A 19,479-nucleotide genomic window follows, 5' to 3' on the forward strand; every position below is an offset into this window, starting at 1 on the left:
CTAGTGGTCAGTCAAAAAGTTATCGAATATGTTCTCTGCATTTTGTTCCTCCTCCAGTGCATCTAAGTCTAAGATTCTAAGACCTTGTCATAGTGGTCCAGTAGTTGGAACAGGCAGGAGCAGCCTGCTCTCAACCCATATTACCCTGGGTTGTTTAACTGATGGGTATCTAGATGGATGGCGATCTTGCTTCTAGACCCCTTGCTAAGATTTTTGATATGGGATGTTAGTGTTATCGGTCTGTAATTCTTTGTAATTGCTTTACTGCCACCTTTGAGGAGGGAGGCTATGTCTGTTATTTTTAGTGACTGTGGGATGACCCCTGTGTACATGCTCCCTCTCCATAAAATGCAGAAGGGACGCGAAATGGGATTCTTGTAGTTTTTGATGAACACTGAGTTCCACGAGTATGGGCCTGGGGCCGAGTGCATGGACATATCATTTATTGCTTTTTCAAAGTCTTGTGGTGTTAGGATAATATCAGAAATTTTTGGATTGACCAAATTTTGGGTCAAAATTTGGTCTAAGAGTATTATTATTATTATAATCAAAAAGAAGCGCTAAGCCACAAGGACTATACAGTGGTCTAAGAGTAGATTTTCTACTCTTAGTCCAGTTAATGGTTTACTAAACACTGAGTCTTATTGGGACTTTAGTATCTCACACATTTCTTTGCTGTCATCTGTATAAGTTCTTTCATGTCTAAGCAGGAGTTCAGTAGTTGAAGGTGAAATAAGGTCTGCTAGGAGAACATCATCCCATGGGCCGGGCCACCACTTGGAAAAGGCCCGGGCCGGGAGAATACCGGCGAATCTTTAATAATAATAATAATAATCATCCCATGCTCAAGTTGGCTGGAATACTCATATTATTATAATAAAAAAGAAGCGCTAAGCCACAAGGGCTATACAGCATATAGACTCATAAAAGAAGGAGTGATTTTAAGTCGTGTACAACGACCTACGCCCAGCCACAATGTGGATTTTTTTTATAATTTTGTAATCTTGTGTTACGAGGCAGCTGGCAAGGTATCTTGAGAGATGGAAGGAAACTCACGAACACTGAAGGCGTATATATGTATTTACAGGTTCTTGTACACGGGAAGAGATAAAGGGAAGCCAGACCAGTCTCCGGGGGTAGATGCGAACAGCAGGTGCAGCGGGAGTCGAGGCCGACTCAGCCCCGGGTGACCCTACCCCGACAACTGACATCTAGCAGGGACTTAGGAACTAGACCTGCACAGTGACTTGCTGTAGTTAGTGCCTATCGTTTGGGAGGAGTTAGGATGTAAAGCCCAAGGAATAGCTGGGTAAGTGTAATAATTTTAATGTTGTAATAATTATAACATTCAATAATAATTTTATACAGTCCACACATAATTTGCCAGTGTTATGGCTTAATTTTTTCTAGTAATTGTTCAGGAAAATATGTTCCTAATTTAAGGTCCAGACAGTGTGAGTTTTGGGTAGCTGAGAAGGTGGGCATCGAAGGAGCGACAGTGATGTGACTCAGTGGTGCTTAACTCCCACTTGTCTCCGCGGTACATCAGTACCAGTAAGTCTATTCAGTTTTTTGATGTGCCAGAGTTCTGCCCAAATATGTGTGTGAGTTAATTCAGTATTGTACCTGTCAATTTCAACACTTAATTTCTTCTATTCTTGGCGTGGGTAGAAACATTGAACGTGTTGCAATCAACATATCAGTAGCTTGCATTGTTGCAGAGAAGAGGCGGAAGTCCGGGCAAATATGTTCAGAGGAAGCGTCTTTGCTCAAAATGAGCAAAAAAGCTTGGACTTCCTTTTCTTTTTGCAACATTGCAAGCTCGTGATGTGTTGATTGCAACGTGAAAGGCCTAGAACTATCATTCAACTTCCCCCGTGATTGTTTTGCATATATATGTAAACGTATGTTGCATAGTAAGCAAATAGCAACAATTAAAAAAGCAACCACTGCCTGACTTGATGTGCTGGATGAGCTACAAGATATATGTCTCTAACAGCAGTAATGTCAATGCATAAATAACTCATTACCATCGTTACCAGATATAAACATGTAAATAGTTCATTACCAATGTAACTTGTTTAGTTATCAAAACTTTCCGGCCCTGTCTCTGGACCAATGATGTGCTGTAATCTTCTGACTACCACCCACAGGATAAGTATGGGGGCGGGGGTGTATAATAGCTATTAAACTAATGCCACTAAATCAGTCAATAGTCAATAGTGTGGAGTTAATAAAAGTATTAGTCAGAGGGCAGAAGAGGGGTTGTTGAGGTGGTTTGGTCATTTAGAGAGAATGGATCACAGTAGAATGACATGGAAAGCATATAAATCTATAGGGGAAGGAAGGCGGGGTAGGGGTCGTCCTCGAAAGGGTTGGAGAGAGGGGGTAAAGGAGGTTTTGTGGGTAAGGGGCTTGGACTTCCAGCAAGCGTGCGTGAGCGTGTTAGATAGGAGTGAATGGAGACGAATGGTACTTGGGACCTGACGATCTGTTGGAGTGTGAGCAGGGTAATATTTAGTGAAGGGATTCAGGGAAACCGGTTATTTTCATATAGTCGGACTTGAGTCCTGGAAATGGGAAGTACAATGCCTGCACTTTAAAGGAGGGGTTTGGGATATTGGCAGTTTGGAGGGATATGTTGTGTATCTTTATATGTTTATGCTTCTAGACTGTTGTATTCTGAGCACCTCTGCAAAAACAGTGATAATGTGCGAGTGTGGTGAAAGTGTTGAATGATGATGAAAGTATTTTCTTTTTGGGGATTTTCTTTCTTTTTTGGGTCACCCTGCCTCGGTGGGAGACGGCCGACTTGTTGAAAAAAAAAAAAAAAAAAAAAAAAATATATATATATATATATATATATATATATATATATATATATATATATATATATATATATATATATATATATATATATATATATATATATTCTATTCTTTCAGAGTGGTTGTTTTGCATATTCTGAAATCACCTGTTTACTGTGATCTTATTGCATATATATATATATATATATATATATATATATATATATATATATATATATATATATATATATATATATATATATATATATATAAAATTTACTATGTAGTTTTTAAGTTTATTTCAATTGTGGTGATGGAGTCAATTTTTGGGCATGTGTACTGGCGTGGGTATGGGCATGACAAGAGCCTGGGGAGGGCTGTGGAAGCTGCCAGTAAGAAGCATCGTTATAGAGATCATCCTGAGTCAGTCTTTCACACACAGGCAGACGGAGTGCCAGTCCTGCCAACACAATAAAAACGAAAAATAAAAAAAAATGGGGGAAAAAAAAATATACGTGTGAACATATAAAAAAAAACTTGTATACAAATATGGCAAGAGTAATTGAAAAAGACTAGACTTAACAGATAAAATACACGAAAAAGTTTATATTATAAATTAAACTGATTATACACTAGAAAAACATAATAAATAACGAGGCATTCAAAGGAAAATAATTAATGTGAAGAAGGAAGCAGGAGAGATTGGAGGGGGAAGGGGAGGGGAGGGGAGGGGGAAGGGGAGGGGAGGGGAGGGGGAAGGGGAGGGGAAGGGGAGGGGAGGGGGGCTTGATAATATTAGTAAAATAAGTAGTATATCCTGAAGAAATGAAAATGAAAAACATAAATATTGTCCAAGTTTAAGTGGTAAAATTCCGATTACATTTTTTTTAGTCCTCCATTTATGTTGTTAAATTGTTCTCTCTCTCCCGGGTGCCGTCAGTTTGTTTAATAATTGTTTAGTATAACAGTTAATCGCTTTTATTTAACTTTTAATTGTAATGGAAATGTATACAACACAGTTTTACGGCGTTAAAGAGAATTTAACAATGTAAATGAGCGTGATGGGAAAAGTTTTCTTATAAGTTTGTAAATTTGTGTGCAAGTATGTATGCATGACATGTGGATGGTTTGTGTGCATAAATCAATTAATAAAGAGGAATGCAGGTGCCATCACCACCGACCTGCATTTATAGATTTGTAGATGAATGGTTCAGAGAACCGACATGTTGATAAATTAGACACATGTGCAACTCTTGGGTATCTTTATTGTGGAAACGTTTCGCCACACGGTGGCTTCATCAGTCCGTACGTAGGAGAAACTTGAAGAACAGGAGGAGAATGAGGTAATCAGTCCCTCAACCTTGAGTCGATGTGTTCAGTCCATCAATCTTGAATAGAATGCGGCATATCAGCGGAGAGACAGCTTATAAACCGTATGGCAGGAGAGGTGCAGCAGTCATAGGTCGTGTCACATTTGTGACACGACACGAACGTATAAGAAAATTTTTCCCATCACACTCATTTACATTGTTAAATTCTTCTCTTTAACGCCGTAAAACTGTTGTACGCATTTCCATTACAATTAAAAGTTAAATAAAAGCGACTAACTGTTGTACTAAATATTTATTCAACAAACTGACAGCGCCCGGGAGAGAACAATGTAACTGGGGTCAGTCCCTGGACCCATTATGTACCTCTGTAATCTTTTGACTACCGTCCACACCATGGGTATGGTGTGCACAATAAACATTAAACTAACACCTACCTGCCTCTTATCACACTACTCTCTAGAGGGGTAGGTGATGTGTGGCGCTGGGTACTCTCAAGAAGTCACTTTGCTACCTACCTCTCTGACGAAGTATTCATTCCTCTGAATAATTATTATGTCTTATTTTTACAGTTATTACCCGTCATGCTTTGTGGGATTAAAGGCGATTTGTTTGATTCTTTCACCAGTTTTTTAAAGCCTTCAACCTAATGAGTGAGTGGACCATTTGTCATGTTTGCAACCACTGTGTATGCGAGTTGAGATTGCAGGGGTCGAGTCCAAGCTCCTGTGTGTGTGTGTGCGTGTGTTTGTGTGTGTGTTTGTGTGTGTGTTTGTGTGTGTGTTTGTGTGTGCGTGTATGTGTATGTGTGTGTGTGTGTGTGTATGAGTGTGTGTGTGTGTGTGTGTGTATGAGTTTGTGTATGTGTGTATGTGTGTGTGTGTGTGTGTGTGTATGTGTGTGTGTGTGTGTGACTCAACAATCAATATTTGCACCAATAACTCACTACAGTTGTGACTGGGTGTGGAAGTGTGAAATGCTCATTACTCTAAAATTTGTTCATGATTGTAGCCATGTATAAACGTAAGTAACCATTCTTACAGTATTCATTACCTTTGTAACTTGTGAGTTCATTACCTTGTACCTACTTCAGCCATCAAAACTTTGGGGCCCAGTCCTTGGACCCATTACGTACCTCTATAATCTGTTAATACATTTGTAACTTGTCATGATTGTGACTAGACCTACCTGGAGTTCATTACCTTTGTAAATTGTGAGTTCATTACCTTTGTAAATTGTGAATTCATTACCTCTGTAACTTGCTCATCCATCAAAACTTTGAGGCCCAGTCCCTGGACCCATTATGTACCTCTGTAATCTTTTGACTACCGCCCACAGGATGGGTATGGTGTGCATAATAAACAAATTCAACTAACTGCGTCGCTTCCATAGCTCTAGTGTTTTGAGTGGCCCAGTGGAGATACGAGGGATCGATCACATGGGCTGCAGACTTTTGTCAGAAAGTCGTGGATTTAATCTACCCTTCCTTCATCTTTTCTGAAAAGGCTACCACGTATGTACGGACCTGAATCATTCTGTGAGTTGTCTATGTTACTTCTCTCTTATAACAACCTGCCAGCCTGGTTCGCTGCTTCGTATCACGGTTCAGTTAAACCTGTTTGCTTAACTACTCATGGTGTTGATTTCTGTGCACCTCTCGTTAAGGAGTCTTGCCTTTTTATACAACTGGTGTTTGTTTATGGTGTCTGGTGGTGGCCGTCTTCTACTCATCTCTGAAAGGGTTATTCACGTCACCTTTGGCTACTGTGAATCAACGTGTGTCTGCACCGTCATGAGCGGATTCATAGCTATGTCACTCTTGTATATTTGCCTTTCCTAGCTTTGATTCACTTTCCCAATTTATTTTTTACTTTCTCGCTGTTTTGATTTAGTTTGAGAATTACTTCAAGTTTGTGTATTTATTATCAAATAATTTGTATGAAGAACAAAAAGGCACAATACCGTAACTGGAACAATACACAAATAACCCGCACACAGAGAAAACCCTACGACGACGTTTTGGTCCAATCTGGACTATTTACAAAGTTTACACTAACACAAAATATGTTTGAACAATGTTCGCCAAGACCGGGTTCCTAGCACGGGTCTTAGTCCTGTGATGACCCGTCTCTAACACAAGAGTGAGAGAGGCGGTATGTAGAGGCGAGGGGGACAAGGGCAGGACCAAGAGAGGAAGAAAAGTAGTTACAGTGGTAAGGCTGATAATGAAAGTGGTAGCAGAAGTAACAGTGGTAGTAGAAAGTGGGGAGAGTAGTTTAGTGGCACAAGAAAGGGGAATAAAGGGAGGCAATAGTAATGGTAGTAGCAATAGTAGTAGAAATGGAGTGGTAGTGGCAGTAGTAGTAGTAGAAGTGAGGGTCAGTCTAAGGACAAGAAAAGGGAACACTGCAGGAGAACTAAGGGCCCCAAAAAATGGACAGAACACATTTAGGAAGAAAGGAAAACAAAGAAAACGGAAAAAATAGGAAACGAGAAGAGGTAGTGAAAGAAGAAGAAAGGATCAGGTCAAGTCACGAGTGTTCTGAAGTTTGGAGCATTTGACCATGTAATGAGAAAGGAAGGCATCTACAGAAACAAAGCTACGACTGAGATTCATACAAATGATGCTTCAATAAGACGGCGAATGTGAAGGCTAGAAGTAGGGTAGACAATTTTAGCAGAGGACGAATCAGTAAGATGACTGATCTCTAACATGTCACAAGAGCATTATTGGTGTCGGTAAGCCTAACACTTTTTTTGTGTGTGTTCTTTGAGTCTGTCATAAAGAGTGCGGCCAGTCTCTCCAAAGTGTTGGAGAGGACAAGAGGAGCATGAAGTAGACACCAGAGGAATCTGTAGCAGGAGGAGAGGTACGAACTAGATTACAGGCTACAGCCACCCGTAGCACAACACTGAGAAACACTGTAGTCGAAGAGAGCACAACAGGACATCCCGTATTACCCCTGACCAACAAATGATATCGAATATCACGTACTTCACCGATATCACATGCGACCTTTCCCTAATTCATGGTATAACTTAACAAATCTTTGATGACAATTGTTGTTGTAAGGTCTGAGCTGAACTTCTGGCGCAACTACAATAAAAAAAACGGATATTGAGGAGGGCAGCAGAACACACCTGTGAGAGCTCCGCCCAACAGAGCAATGAGAATGAGGGCCAGGAGTGCTGCCAGCTGGTAGGCTGCCTGCTGTGATGCTGTCCGACCAGGGCCCTCAAGCACCGGCAGGTAGCTCATCACCTCCAAATGTGCCTCGCTGTTCCGCCTTGGTGACATCCCCGGGAAGATTACATACACACTGCTCGCGAGCGCGTACGCACGCACACACATACATACATACATACATACACACACACACACACACACAAGGAGATAATGTTTTAATAATTCAGTTAATTATAAAGAATGCTGCACATAGTACCCATGGACATACTTTCGATCTCAGAAGAGTTCAGCTCCGTGGTCTGGAACGATATCGTTCCAGACCACGGAGCTGGCTGAGGGACTGACCACCTCAAATACTTTTTCTCTAAGGTTGATGGACTGATTACATCATCTTTACTTCAATGACTGAAGAAGCCTACTGTGTAAGCGAAACGTTCCATCAATAAAGATACCCAACTGTTGCACATGTGTCTTAATCTTCAACACAGGTCAATACTGTTTTAACTATCACAGTCATTACTACTAACACGATCACCACCAACACAATCACAAGCACACATCACTATAATCACCACCAAAACAATCACCATTGCTGTTGGAGCCACAGTTACCATCCAGTCACCACCATAATCATCACTAAAAATTAACACCACTAGCAATTACTCCACTACTACAATTTGCACCACTACCACAATCACCACCCCTACCAAAATCACCACTACAGTGGCTATCACTATTACAATCACCAATACTAATGCGATCATCGCTACTGCAATCACCGTCATACCCACTGTACAGCCACAATCACCGTCATACCCACTGTACAGCCACAATCACCGTCATACCCACTGTACAGCCACAATCACAGTCATACCCACTGTACAGTCACAATCACCGCCATACCCACTGTACAGCCACAATCACCGTCATACCCACTGTACAGCCACAATCACCGTCATACCCACTGTACAGTCACAATCACCGCCATACCCACTGTACAGCCACAATCACCGTCATACCCACTGTACAGCCACAATCACCGTCATACCCACTGTACAGCCACAATCACCGTCATACCCACTGTACAGTCACAATCACCGCCATACCCACTATTACTGCCAAAATCATCACAACAATCATTACAACTTCCACAACAATCACCACCCACGTTATAATCAAAAAGCCATTATCACCACAGTCACAACAATCACAACTTCTAGAATCACAATTACAACGACTACTAAAATCACTATTAATCACATCACCTCATTTACAGTCATCCAGTCATCACGACTACCTCAGTCACCACCATTACAACCATTAATACCACAATCACCACAACTATCCCAACCATTAATACCACAATAAGTAAGTAAGGTTATTCAGGTATACACAAATACAGTTACATAGATTATCATACACAGTAGCATGTGTATAGAGAACCTGCGATAACCCAAAAAAGTCAGACACCGTGACTTATATTTCCATTGGGTCTTTTATTTATTTCACCATCACAACCACTAAAACCACAATCATCACTAATAACACAATCGCCACCCCCATTACAACCGCTAATGTAATCATCACCACAACCAATAATATAATCACCACCACAACCACTAATAACAATCACCATCACACCCACTAATAACATAACCACAACCACTAATAACCACCACTACAACTACTACTATACTCCTACCTGTCAGGTTGGCCGAGTGGTCTAAGGCGCCAGATTTAAGCTCTGGTACTCGCAAGAGTGCGTGGGTTCGAACCCCACACCTGACAAAAGGCATAACACTTTTCATTACGTATAAGTGCAGTATAGCACCTCAGTTATGTTAGGTAAGGTTTGTCAGCAAACAGGAAGTGTTCCTAACGCGGGTCTTAGTCAACTGATGACCCACCGTTGGTGCTTTTGGTCATCTGACCGAGGCCTTCCACTGGCTTACCGGTCCACCCTTTTAAAAATTATGGTCATAGTTATAGCCAATTTCTCAGTTACTGGAATCACTCCAAAAGGCTCAGCAAGCGGAGAAGCATCCTTCAGTGAAAAGCAGGAGCGCCATAAGTACACTAAGACAACACAATAAGTGTCAGGGGCCCAAAACTGTTCAACTGCCTCCCAACATACATAAGGGGGATTACCAATAGACCCCTGGCTGTCTTCAAGAGGGAGCTGGACAGGCACTTTAAGTGCCTGACCAGCCGGGCTGTGGTTCGTACGTTGGTTTGCGTACGACCGGAAGTAATAGCCTTTTTAGTCCAGCCCTGATCCACCACGAGGCCTGGTTATGGACGGGTCGTTGATCCCCGCAATGCCACTATAACTACCACAACCACTACAATTAAAACAATCATTATAACTGCTACAACTGCCACAATCACTACAACTAAAACAGTCACTACTACCAGATTCAAAACAATCATTAGAATTACCACAACAATCTTACCAAGTACCAAAATCACAACAGCTACCACAATCACAGCATCTAGCCCAATTATTACAACTAGCACACTCATCACTACAACTAACACAATCACTACACCTACTACAATTAACTCTATAACAACCACAATCATAACTGTAATAACTACAAATGCCATAACAATCACTACAACTACAATCACTGCAAGTACCACAATCACTACAAGTACCACAAACATTTCAGTTGTCACAATTCCAACTACCAATAAAACAACTACCACAGTCACAGCAACTAACACAGTCATTACAACTACCACAATCACCGCCATCATAACAATCACCACCATCACGCTCACCTGTATCCATAAGAACCAGTATCGCTGGCCACCGCAGCCATGACCACACCTGCAAGGCCGCCCATCACGCCCGCCACCCCGTGAGACACGCCCACCCCAGCTGTGTCCTCCACGCCCGCACGCCTCCGTAACACCGGCTGTAAACATGTAGTAAACTCTGAGTTTGTTCTTAGGAGAGTGTGTGTAATCACATATATATGATTGCAGTGATCGAGTCTCGGCCCCTGGCCCCGCCTCTTCATAGTCGGTACTACAGTCACTCTCTCCTGGCTTCGAGAGCCTTATCGTACCTCATGTTAAAGCTATGTATGGATCCTGCCCCAACCACTCTGCTACCCAGGTCGCTTCTCCTCTTGAGTGCTCTAAGACTGAAGAAATACATCCTGATATCCCTGACTCATCTGTATTTTCAACCTCCAGCTGTGCCCTGATGTTCCTGTTTTCCATCTCTCGAACAATCTGCCCCTCTCCATCCTATCAATTCTTTTCAGTATTTTGTAGTGCTATATCAACCCAAGTCCTTCTTTCATCTAATGTAATCAGGTTTAGTTTCCTTGATCTCTCATAGGACATACCTGGAGTTTACCTGGAGAGAGTTCCGGGGGTCAACGCCCCCGCGGCCCGGTCTGTGACCAGGCCTCCTGGTGGATCAGAGCCTGATCAACCAGGCTGTTGCTGCTGGCTGCACGCAAACCAACGTACGAGCCACAGCCCGGCTGGTCAGGAACCGACTTTAGGTGCTTGTCCAGTGCCAGCTTGAAGACTGCCAGGGGTCTGTTGGTAATCCCCCTTATGTATGCTGGGGGGCAGTTGAACAGTCTCGGGCCCCTGACACTTATTGTATGGTCTTTTAACGTGCTAGTGACACCCCTGCTTTTCATTGGGGGGATGTTGCATCGTCTGCCAAGTCTTTTGCTTTCGTAGTGAGTGATTTTCGTGTGCAAGTTCGGTACTAGTCCCTCTAGGATTTTCCACTATAACTCAGGACTACTGAGTACCATTCTGGTGCTGCATACTCCAGTATGGGCCTGTGTATGTGTACTCATTTGAACTCGCCTATTTGTGGTCGCAGGGGTCGATTTACAGCTCCTGGCCCCGCCTCTTCACTGGTCGCTATTAGATTCACTCTCTCCCTGCACCATGAGCTTTATCGTATCTTTTCTTAAAGCCATGTATGGATCCTACCTCCACTACAACACTCTCCAGATTGTTCCGCTTCCTGATAACTCTTTGACTGAAGAAATACTTCCTAACACCTTGTGACTCATCTGAGTTTTCAACTTCCAGTTGTGACCCCTTGTTGCTGTGTGCCATCACTGAAGCATCCTGTCCCTATCCACTTTGTCAATTCCTCTCACTAATTTATGTCGTTATCATGTCCCCCCTATCCCTCTTGTCCTCCAGTATCGCAAGTGTGTGCACTCACCTAATTATGGTTGCTGGGGTCGATTCACAGCTCCTGGCCCCGCCTCTTCACTGGTGTATGTGTGTGCACAGAATGCATATTTAATCAGAAGTAGCAAAACAACTCAGGGAAAGAATGACACTTACAGCAAGCCATCGCCGTGTAAGGATACAGGTGGCACTAACAGTGGCACCCAGCAGCAGTGCACCATACGCCTCAATCATCATGTCAGCCACGGCACTGATGGCCACGGCTCCGCCCACCACCCCACACTGTACGTCGCTCTGCAGGCGGTAACTTTATTAAAGTACAGGTACATGTAAGTACAGTTATCATACACAGTGTAAATTACCTAGGATAACCTCAAAAAAAAAAAAAAAAAAAAAAAAAAAAAAAAAAAAAAAAAAAAAAAAAGAAAAAAAAAAAAAAAAAAAAAAACGTCGAAGTGACCTACTCCCACTGGGGTCTTTGGTGTCTCTTAAGCATATAGACTATCAGTCAGCTGCAGCTTATATATAGTACATCATGCCACCAGGAAGCCAAAAAAAAAAAAAAAAGTTTTCACAGTTCAGTTATTCCAATGTAGAAATCGCTTAGACTTATTACCTGGAGTTTACCTGGAGAGAGTTCCGGGGGTCAACGCCCCCGCGGCCCGGTCTGAGACCAGGCCTCCTGGTGGATCAGAGCCTGATCAACCAGGCTGTTGCTGCTGGCTGCACGCAAACCAACATACGAGCCACAGCCCGGCTGATCCGGAACTGACTTTAGGTGCTTGTCCAGTGCCAGCTTGAAGACTGCCAGGGGTCTGTTGGTAATCCCCCTTATGTGTGCTGGGAGGCAGTTGAACAGTCTCGGGCCCCTGACACTTATTGTATGGTCTCTTAACGTGCTAGTGACACCCCTGCTTTTCATTGGGGGGATGGTGCATCGTCTGCCAAGTCTTTTGCTTTCGTAGTGGGTGATTTTCGTGTGCAAGTTCGGTACTAGTCCCTCTAGGATTTTCCAGGTGTATATAATCATGTATCTCTCCCTCCTGCGTTCCAGGGAATACAGGTTTAGGAACCTCAAGCGCTCCCAATAATTGAGGTGTTTTATCTCCGTTATGCGCGCCGTGAAAGTTCTCTGTACATTTTCTAGGTCGGCAATTTCACCTGCCTTGAAAGGTGCTGTTAGTGTGCAGCAATATTCCAGCCTAGATAGAACAAGTGACCTGAAGAGTGTCATCATGGGCTTGGCCTCCCTAGTTTTGAAGGTTCTCATTATCCATCCTGTCATTTTTCTAGCAGATGCGATTGATACAATGTTATGGTCCTTGAAGGTGAGATCCTCCGACATGATCACTCCCAGGTCTTTGACGTTGGTGTTTCGCTCTATTTTGTGGCCAGAATTTGTTTTGTACTCTGATGAAGATTTAATTTCCTCATGTTTACCATATCTGAGTAATTGAAATTTCTCATCGTTGAACTTCATATTGTTTTCTGCAGCCCACTGAAAGATTTGGTTGATGTCTGCCTGGAGCTTTGCAGTGTCTGCAATGGAAGACACTGTCATGCAGATTCGGGTGTCATCTGCAAAGGAAGACACGGTGCTGTGGCTGACATCCTTGTCTATGTCGGATATAAGGATGAGGAACAAGATGGGAGCGAGTACTGTGCCTTGTGGAACAGAGCTTTTCACCGTAGCTGCCTCGGACTTTACTCTGTTGACGACTACTCTCTGTGTTCTGTTAGTGAGGAAATTATAGATCCATCGACCGACTTTTCCTGTTATTCCTTTAGCACGCATTTTGTGCGCTATTACGCCATGGTCACACTTGTCGAAGGCTTTTGCAAAGTCTGTATATATTACATCTGCATTCTTTTTGTCTTCTAGTGCATTTAGGACCTTGTCGTAGTGGTCCAATAGTTGAGACAGACAGGAGCGACCTGTTCTAAACCCATGTTGCCCTGGGTTGTGTAACTGATGGGTTTCTAGATGCGTGGTGATCTTGCTTCTTAGGACCCTTTCAAAGATTTTTATGATATGGGATGTTAGTGCTATTGGTCTGTAGTTCTTTGCTGTTGCTTTACTGCCCCCTTTGTGGAGTGGGGCTATGTCTGTTGTTTTTAGTAACTGTGGGACGACCCCCGTGTCCATGCTCCCTCTCCATAGGATGGAAAAGGCTCGTGATAGGGGCTTCTTGCAGTTCTTGATGAACACAGAGTTCCATGAGTCTGGCCCTGGGGCAGAGTGCATGGGCATGTCATTTATCGCCTGTTCGAAGTCATTTGGCGTCAGGATAACATCGGATAGGCTTGTGTTAATCAAATTTTGTGGCTCTCTCATAAAAAATTCATTTTGATCTTCGACTCTCAGTCTGGTTAGCGGCTTGCTAAAAACTGAGTCATATTGGGACTTGAGTAGCTCACTCATTTCCTTGTTGTCATCTGTGTAGGACCCATCTTGTTTAAGTAGGGGCCCAATACTGGACGTTGTTCTCGATTTTGATTTGGCATAGGAGAAGAAATACTTTGGGTTTCTTTCGATTTCATTTATGGCTTTTAGTTCTTCCCGCGATTCCTGACTCCTAAAGGATTCTTTTAGCTTAAGTTCGATGCTTGCTATTTCTCTGACCAGTGTCTCCCTACGCATTTCAGATATATTGACCTCTTTTAGCCGCTCTGTTATTCTTTTCCGTCGCCTGTAAAGGGAGCGCCTGTCTCTTTCTGTTTTACATCTACTCCTCCTTTTTCTTAGAGGAATAAGCCTTGTGCATACATCGAGTGCTACCGAGTTAATCTGTTCTAGGCATAAGTTGGGGTCTGTGTTGCTTAGTATATCTTCCCAGCTTATATCGGTTAGGACTTGGTTTACTTGGTCCCACTTTATGTTTTTGTTATTGAAGTTGAATTTGGTGAATGCTCCCTCGTGACTAATCTCCTTATGTCGGTCTGGGGCTCCGCGCATACATGACTGAACCTCAATTATGTTGTGATCTGAGTATATTGTTTTTGATATGGTGATATTTCTTATCAGATCATCATTGTTAGTGAAGATGAGGTCTAGTGTATTCTCCAGTCTAGTAGGCTCTATTATTTGCTGGTTTAAATTGAATTTTGTGCAGAGATTTAAAAGCTCGCGTGAGTGTGAGTTTTCATCAGAGCTGCCTCCTGGTGTTATTACTGCAACAATATTATTTGCTATATTCCTCCATTTTAGGTGCCTTAAGTTGAAATCCCCCAGGAGCAAGATGTTGGGTGCAGGAGCTGGAAGGTTTTCCAGACAGTGGTCAATTTTTAACAGCTGTTCCTGGAATTGATGGGATGTTGCATCCGGAGGCTTGTAGACTATCACAATGACTAGTATTCTTAAAAGTTCCAAAAATACTAAATGAAAAATGGGATCATTTCAGCTGAACCTGAACCATCATTATCACGCTGTAATAATAATTCATTATTGTATTGTATTCAATTTTTTTTTATATTTTATTTAAAACTCAGGTACAAAAAATATATGGGTACATAATCAATATGTAACAAGATACAAGCAGTAAAACGATAATCTGCAGTGACTACACAAATACCAAAGAAGCACTTACATAATGACATCAGAATTGGCTGCTGCACTCCAATCAAACACTACTTTTATGTACTGTGCTTCACGTGAAAAGATGGTCTTATAATAAAAACGATAGTCCTACCTAGTAATGCTTACACTCTCCCCCACCCTTGAAAAACATACCACTTTCACCTGAGTATACTCATTGACATCTCTTATACATTTATTAGAGCATTAAGGACATCATTGACAACATGTATAAACACAATCCAGCCATCTAAAAGGCTGACTATAATACAAGGAATGTCTGAACATGATGGCACACATCCACCAAAGAAACCAATCCACACCCTAACCCTCATATACCCCATGATAACAATCAATATCGTGCACGGTGGTGGAGTTAATACACTACCGCTGACTCTTCACCCCCCCCCCCCCCCCCCCCCCCCACATGCCTAGTAACTGTGTCTGCCGTCACCACTCATAACCTCCATCAGTCATTGAATTTAAAAATACATTAAAATACAATAACATAAAGGAATATAAGAACCCCTTATCGTCTCCGCCACAGAAAAATAAAATTTTTACATTTTCTAAATACATACTGCTGATTCATCTTTGTGCTTACAAAATATCCCCCATCCCCTATGCTGTTTATCTCTTTACTCCAAAGCTAAAAACCAGATTATACATTTCATCAATCAAAATTATATTATAATAAGCATAATGATATCAATACTTATCATCCCCATTGACCTCATCGCTTTATTGCCGTGAGGTTGTGCTGCGCACACGCTCCTGGTTGAGAGGCCTTCCTGCGCAGATTGATTTTCACAAGATGGCGCAGACTGTCAGAAGGCGCGTCAACACTGTGTGCTTTGATTTAGTGCGGGGTGTAATTACGCCTCAGTCCGCACAGGTGCTTCTACCTTTGATTATTCGCGACACATACGGCATTGCTGATCAAGATTTGTATGGAGTATCGCTCAACGGGGCTTACCGAATATTCGTTAAGCTACGATCGACGGCAGTGTATGAGCGCCTGGTGGAGCAGTATCAAGATGGCTGTGTGGACGTAAACTCGGCAATACGAGTTCGTTTAATTGACGTGTCGCGACACTACACTTGGGTGAAGGTACGCAACGTGCCTTTCGAAGCTGACGAGGCAGATATACGGAACGTTTTTGAACGTTATGGTACTGTGCATCTGGCAATGGCAGGTACCTGGGTGGATGGGGCGTACGCCGGCTGGCCGGAGGGTACGTTCAACCTAAAGATGACGCTGAGGCATCCCATCCCGTCGTTTGTCATCCTGGACGACTTTAGGACGCAAGTGATGGTGTATTACGCAGGGCAGCGCAAGACCTGCAGGCTATGTGGTGCTTATGACCATATGGCAGCACAGTGTGAGAGGCAGCAGCAACGACAGGTTGCAGACAGAAGGACGGAGCGAGGGCCTGACCCGAAGGCGGGGCCTGCCAGCGGGATGCCTGTAAAGGGCCATAGTTCGTCTTGGAGTGAGGAGGTGGAGAGAGAGTTCCCGACGGTGGGGTCGAGCCCATCGATGCCTGTAGAATCTACAGTCTCCGCTTTGGTGGAAGGGGAGACCAAGTTGAGTGGAGGAGAACGAGCAGAGGATGTGGCTCTGGAGCAGTTGACGGAAAAGTTTTTGGAGACGAAGAGAGCTGGAGATGATGTACAATCGGTGGTGGGACCTGAGGAGAGTGAGGACGAGAGAGACAGCCAGCTGACTGCAGGTGCCTCTTCTACGGGAATGGTGACCGTGGTCGAGGTGGCGGCGGAGGTGCATTGTGAGGCATCCCCCGACCAGACCATGGATGCAGAGAGTGTTCGGCGGAAGAGGGCGGCAACGCACTCTGATTCCGATGATGTCTTGACCCCGGCGCAAAGACCGGGGAAGAAACCGTGGGCTGATGTGGTGAGTGGAGGCGCCACAGGTGTGTCCGGTCAGGTGTTCGACCGGGGAGGGAATAGAGCTCACTGTGGTGAGCATGGTGGGAAAAATAGGAAGGCTGGTGACGTGTCTATGAAAGGAGTTACAGGGCAGCGTGTAAAACCCCTTAAGAAGGTTTCAGGTGTATGACTGTGAATGTAAATGGGTTGTGTATGAATGTGAAGCGTTTGTGGCTCCAGGGGTTTCTGAGGCGTCATGCCATAGATATTGTATTCATGCAGGAGCATAACTTTAAGGCGGGTCGGGATTTGAATGTGGACGGATATCGTGTGTTTGTGGCATATTCGGACCGTTTGAAAGGTGGGGTTGGAATTCTGATTCGGGAGACAAGCCCGTTTGTTGTAATTAGATGTGAGGGAGGGGAGGAGGGTAGGGTACTCCGGGTAGATGGATGGTGGAGAGGTGAGCGACTGGCAGTGGTTTGTGTGTATGCGCCGGCGGAGCGTGATGTACGGGTGAAGAATGAATTTGTGCGTGATGTTTTGGTTTATTATTTGAGATCTCTTCCCTCGGTAACAATCATGGGTGGTGATTGGAATTGTATAGTACGTAGAAAGGATGTGGAGCCACGGGGGGCAGGGTGTTTTTTGGTTAGCCTAAGGGATCTTTTGCTGGGCGTGGGGTTAAGGGATGTTATTGGAGGTGGGGACCTAATGGTTGAGCATACGTTTCATAGACAGGGATACGCGGCCAGGCTCGATAGGTTATATGTGACGAGAAGTGTGCGAGTGATGTGTGTGCGTACGGTGGAAGCTGTTTACACGGATCATAGAGCTGTTTATACGGACTTGACTTGGGCCAGCTTACCTAAGAGGTATCCAGGGTATTGGAAGTTAAATGTGAGACTTCTTGGGGTGGAGGAGGCGGGGTTAGATTTTAGGACAATGTGGGAGAATTTGTGGGGAGAGGGTAGGGATGTGGGTGACTTGCTGGGGTGGTGGGATGGGGTAGCTAAGGAGAGGATCCGGCAGTTTTATGTGCGATGGGGAAAGTACCAGGGTTGGATGACGTACGGGTTGCAGCAGTATTTCGAGGGTAGGTTGCAAAGTTGTTATGAGAGGGGCGTGCAGGCAGGGCAGTATCCCATGGAGGAAATCGAGTTGTTAAAAGGAAGGATTCGTGATTTGCAGAATGATAGATTTGATGCGGTGAGAGTGCAGGGTGGAATTGAAGAGGCGGTGTGGGGTGACCGACCATCGGCCTGTGTGTTAAGGGGACAGAGGCAGCGACGTATGGCTATGGAAATTGATAGGCTGGTGGTACATGAGGACTTAGGTGGATATAGGGCGGGACATGAGTTAAGAACAACGGAGGCAATGAGTGATTACGTTGATAGGTGGTTTGGAAAAAATTTACTGAGTGTAGGGGTGGATGGGGAGGCTTTCGGGAGGTTGGGGGAGAATGTATCTTGTGTGCTAAGTAGCAGTGATCGCATGGCGTTGGGGGGGGATATTGAAGAAGGGGAGGTGTGGAGGGCTTTGGAGGGGATGGCACGGGGTAAGGCTCCAGGTCTGGATGGCTTGCCCTGCGAGTTTTATGTGAGCCATTGGAATGTGTTGAAGTCCTTCTTAGTAGAACTAATGAATACGATGAAAAGGGAGGGGAGGATGGGCAGGTTGCAAGGAACTGCGGTTGTGGTTTTAGTGCCAAAAGGTAAGAAACAGGACACGGTGCGGGACTTTAGGATAATATCATTGCTGTGTGCTGATTATAAGATTTTTGCAAAAATTTTAGGAAATAGGATGAAGTGTGTGGTGGATAGAGTGGTTGCGAGAGGACAATATGGTGTGTCTGGGAGGACGATGTATGACGGGCATAGTATTATAAAGAATTTTGTGGAAGGGTCGGGAGGGGAGCAGGGGGGGGTGTCTTAGCGTTAGATTGGCAGGCGGCGTATGATAGTGTAGAACGTGAGGTGTTGTGGTATATATTAAGGAGGCAGGGTTTTGGGGAGGAGGTGGTACGTTGGGCAGAGACATTGTATACAGGTGTGGGAGTGTGTGTACAAGTAAATGGGAAATTGGGGAAGTGGGTATCCATGGGTCAGGGTATTAGGCAGGGTTGTCCCCTGTCTCAATTGTTGTTTGCCTGTTTAACAGACCCTTTCTATAGAAAGGTGGAAGCGTGTATGGAGGTGGATTGGGGAGTAGGAAGTGGAGTGCAGGGAATAATAGGGTATGTGGATGACACGACAATACTCGTGCGAACGCAGAGGAGTTTACGTGCGGTTGGAGATGTTATTGATAATTTCGCGGGGGTTACCGGGTTAAGAGTTAATGTGGAAAAATCAAAATTACTGGTCTTAGGAGATTGGGTGGGAAGAGAGAGTTGGGGAAGGAATGTACGTTGGAATATGGTGGACAGGATAAAAGTGTGTGGAATAGTGTATATGCGTAGTGCGAGAGAGGCGAGGATGGTTAATTCTGGACTTGTTGTGGATCGAGTGGTGGGGC

At 43.9% G+C, this 19,479-nt stretch overlaps 1 protein-coding gene and 1 non-coding gene across 4 annotated transcripts in view; one reads left to right on the plus strand and one right to left on the minus strand.

Annotated features, from left to right (window-relative positions):
• Positions 1-1,059: 1,059 nt before the first annotated feature.
• LOC128692875 (ammonium transporter Rh type B-like) overlaps positions 1,060-19,479 on the minus strand; it is a 40,492-nt gene continuing 22,072 nt past the window's right edge. Inside the window, exons 7-10 of one of the 3 annotated variants that reach the window (XM_070092155.1) lie at positions 11,658-11,795; positions 10,107-10,243; positions 7,277-7,455; positions 1,060-3,267 (exon numbers count right to left, since the gene is read on the minus strand). In XM_070092155.1, the coding sequence (XP_069948256.1) occupies positions 3,104-3,267; positions 7,277-7,455; positions 10,107-10,243; positions 11,658-11,795 (618 nt within the window). In that variant the 3' untranslated portion in view covers positions 1,060-3,103. The remainder of the gene's footprint in view (positions 3,268-7,276; positions 7,456-10,106; positions 10,244-11,657; positions 11,796-19,479) is intronic. The other 2 variants (XM_070092156.1, XM_070092157.1) reach the window with 2 other exon arrangements.
• TRNAL-UAA (transfer RNA leucine (anticodon UAA)) lies at positions 9,027-9,110 on the plus strand. Its single transcript has one exon. It is a non-coding gene; the product is annotated as a tRNA-Leu (tRNA).

Source organism: Cherax quadricarinatus, chromosome 38 (genome assembly GCF_038502225.1).
Source record: "Cherax quadricarinatus isolate ZL_2023a chromosome 38, ASM3850222v1, whole genome shotgun sequence".
Classification (NCBI taxonomy): Eukaryota; Metazoa; Arthropoda; class Malacostraca; order Decapoda; family Parastacidae; genus Cherax; species Cherax quadricarinatus.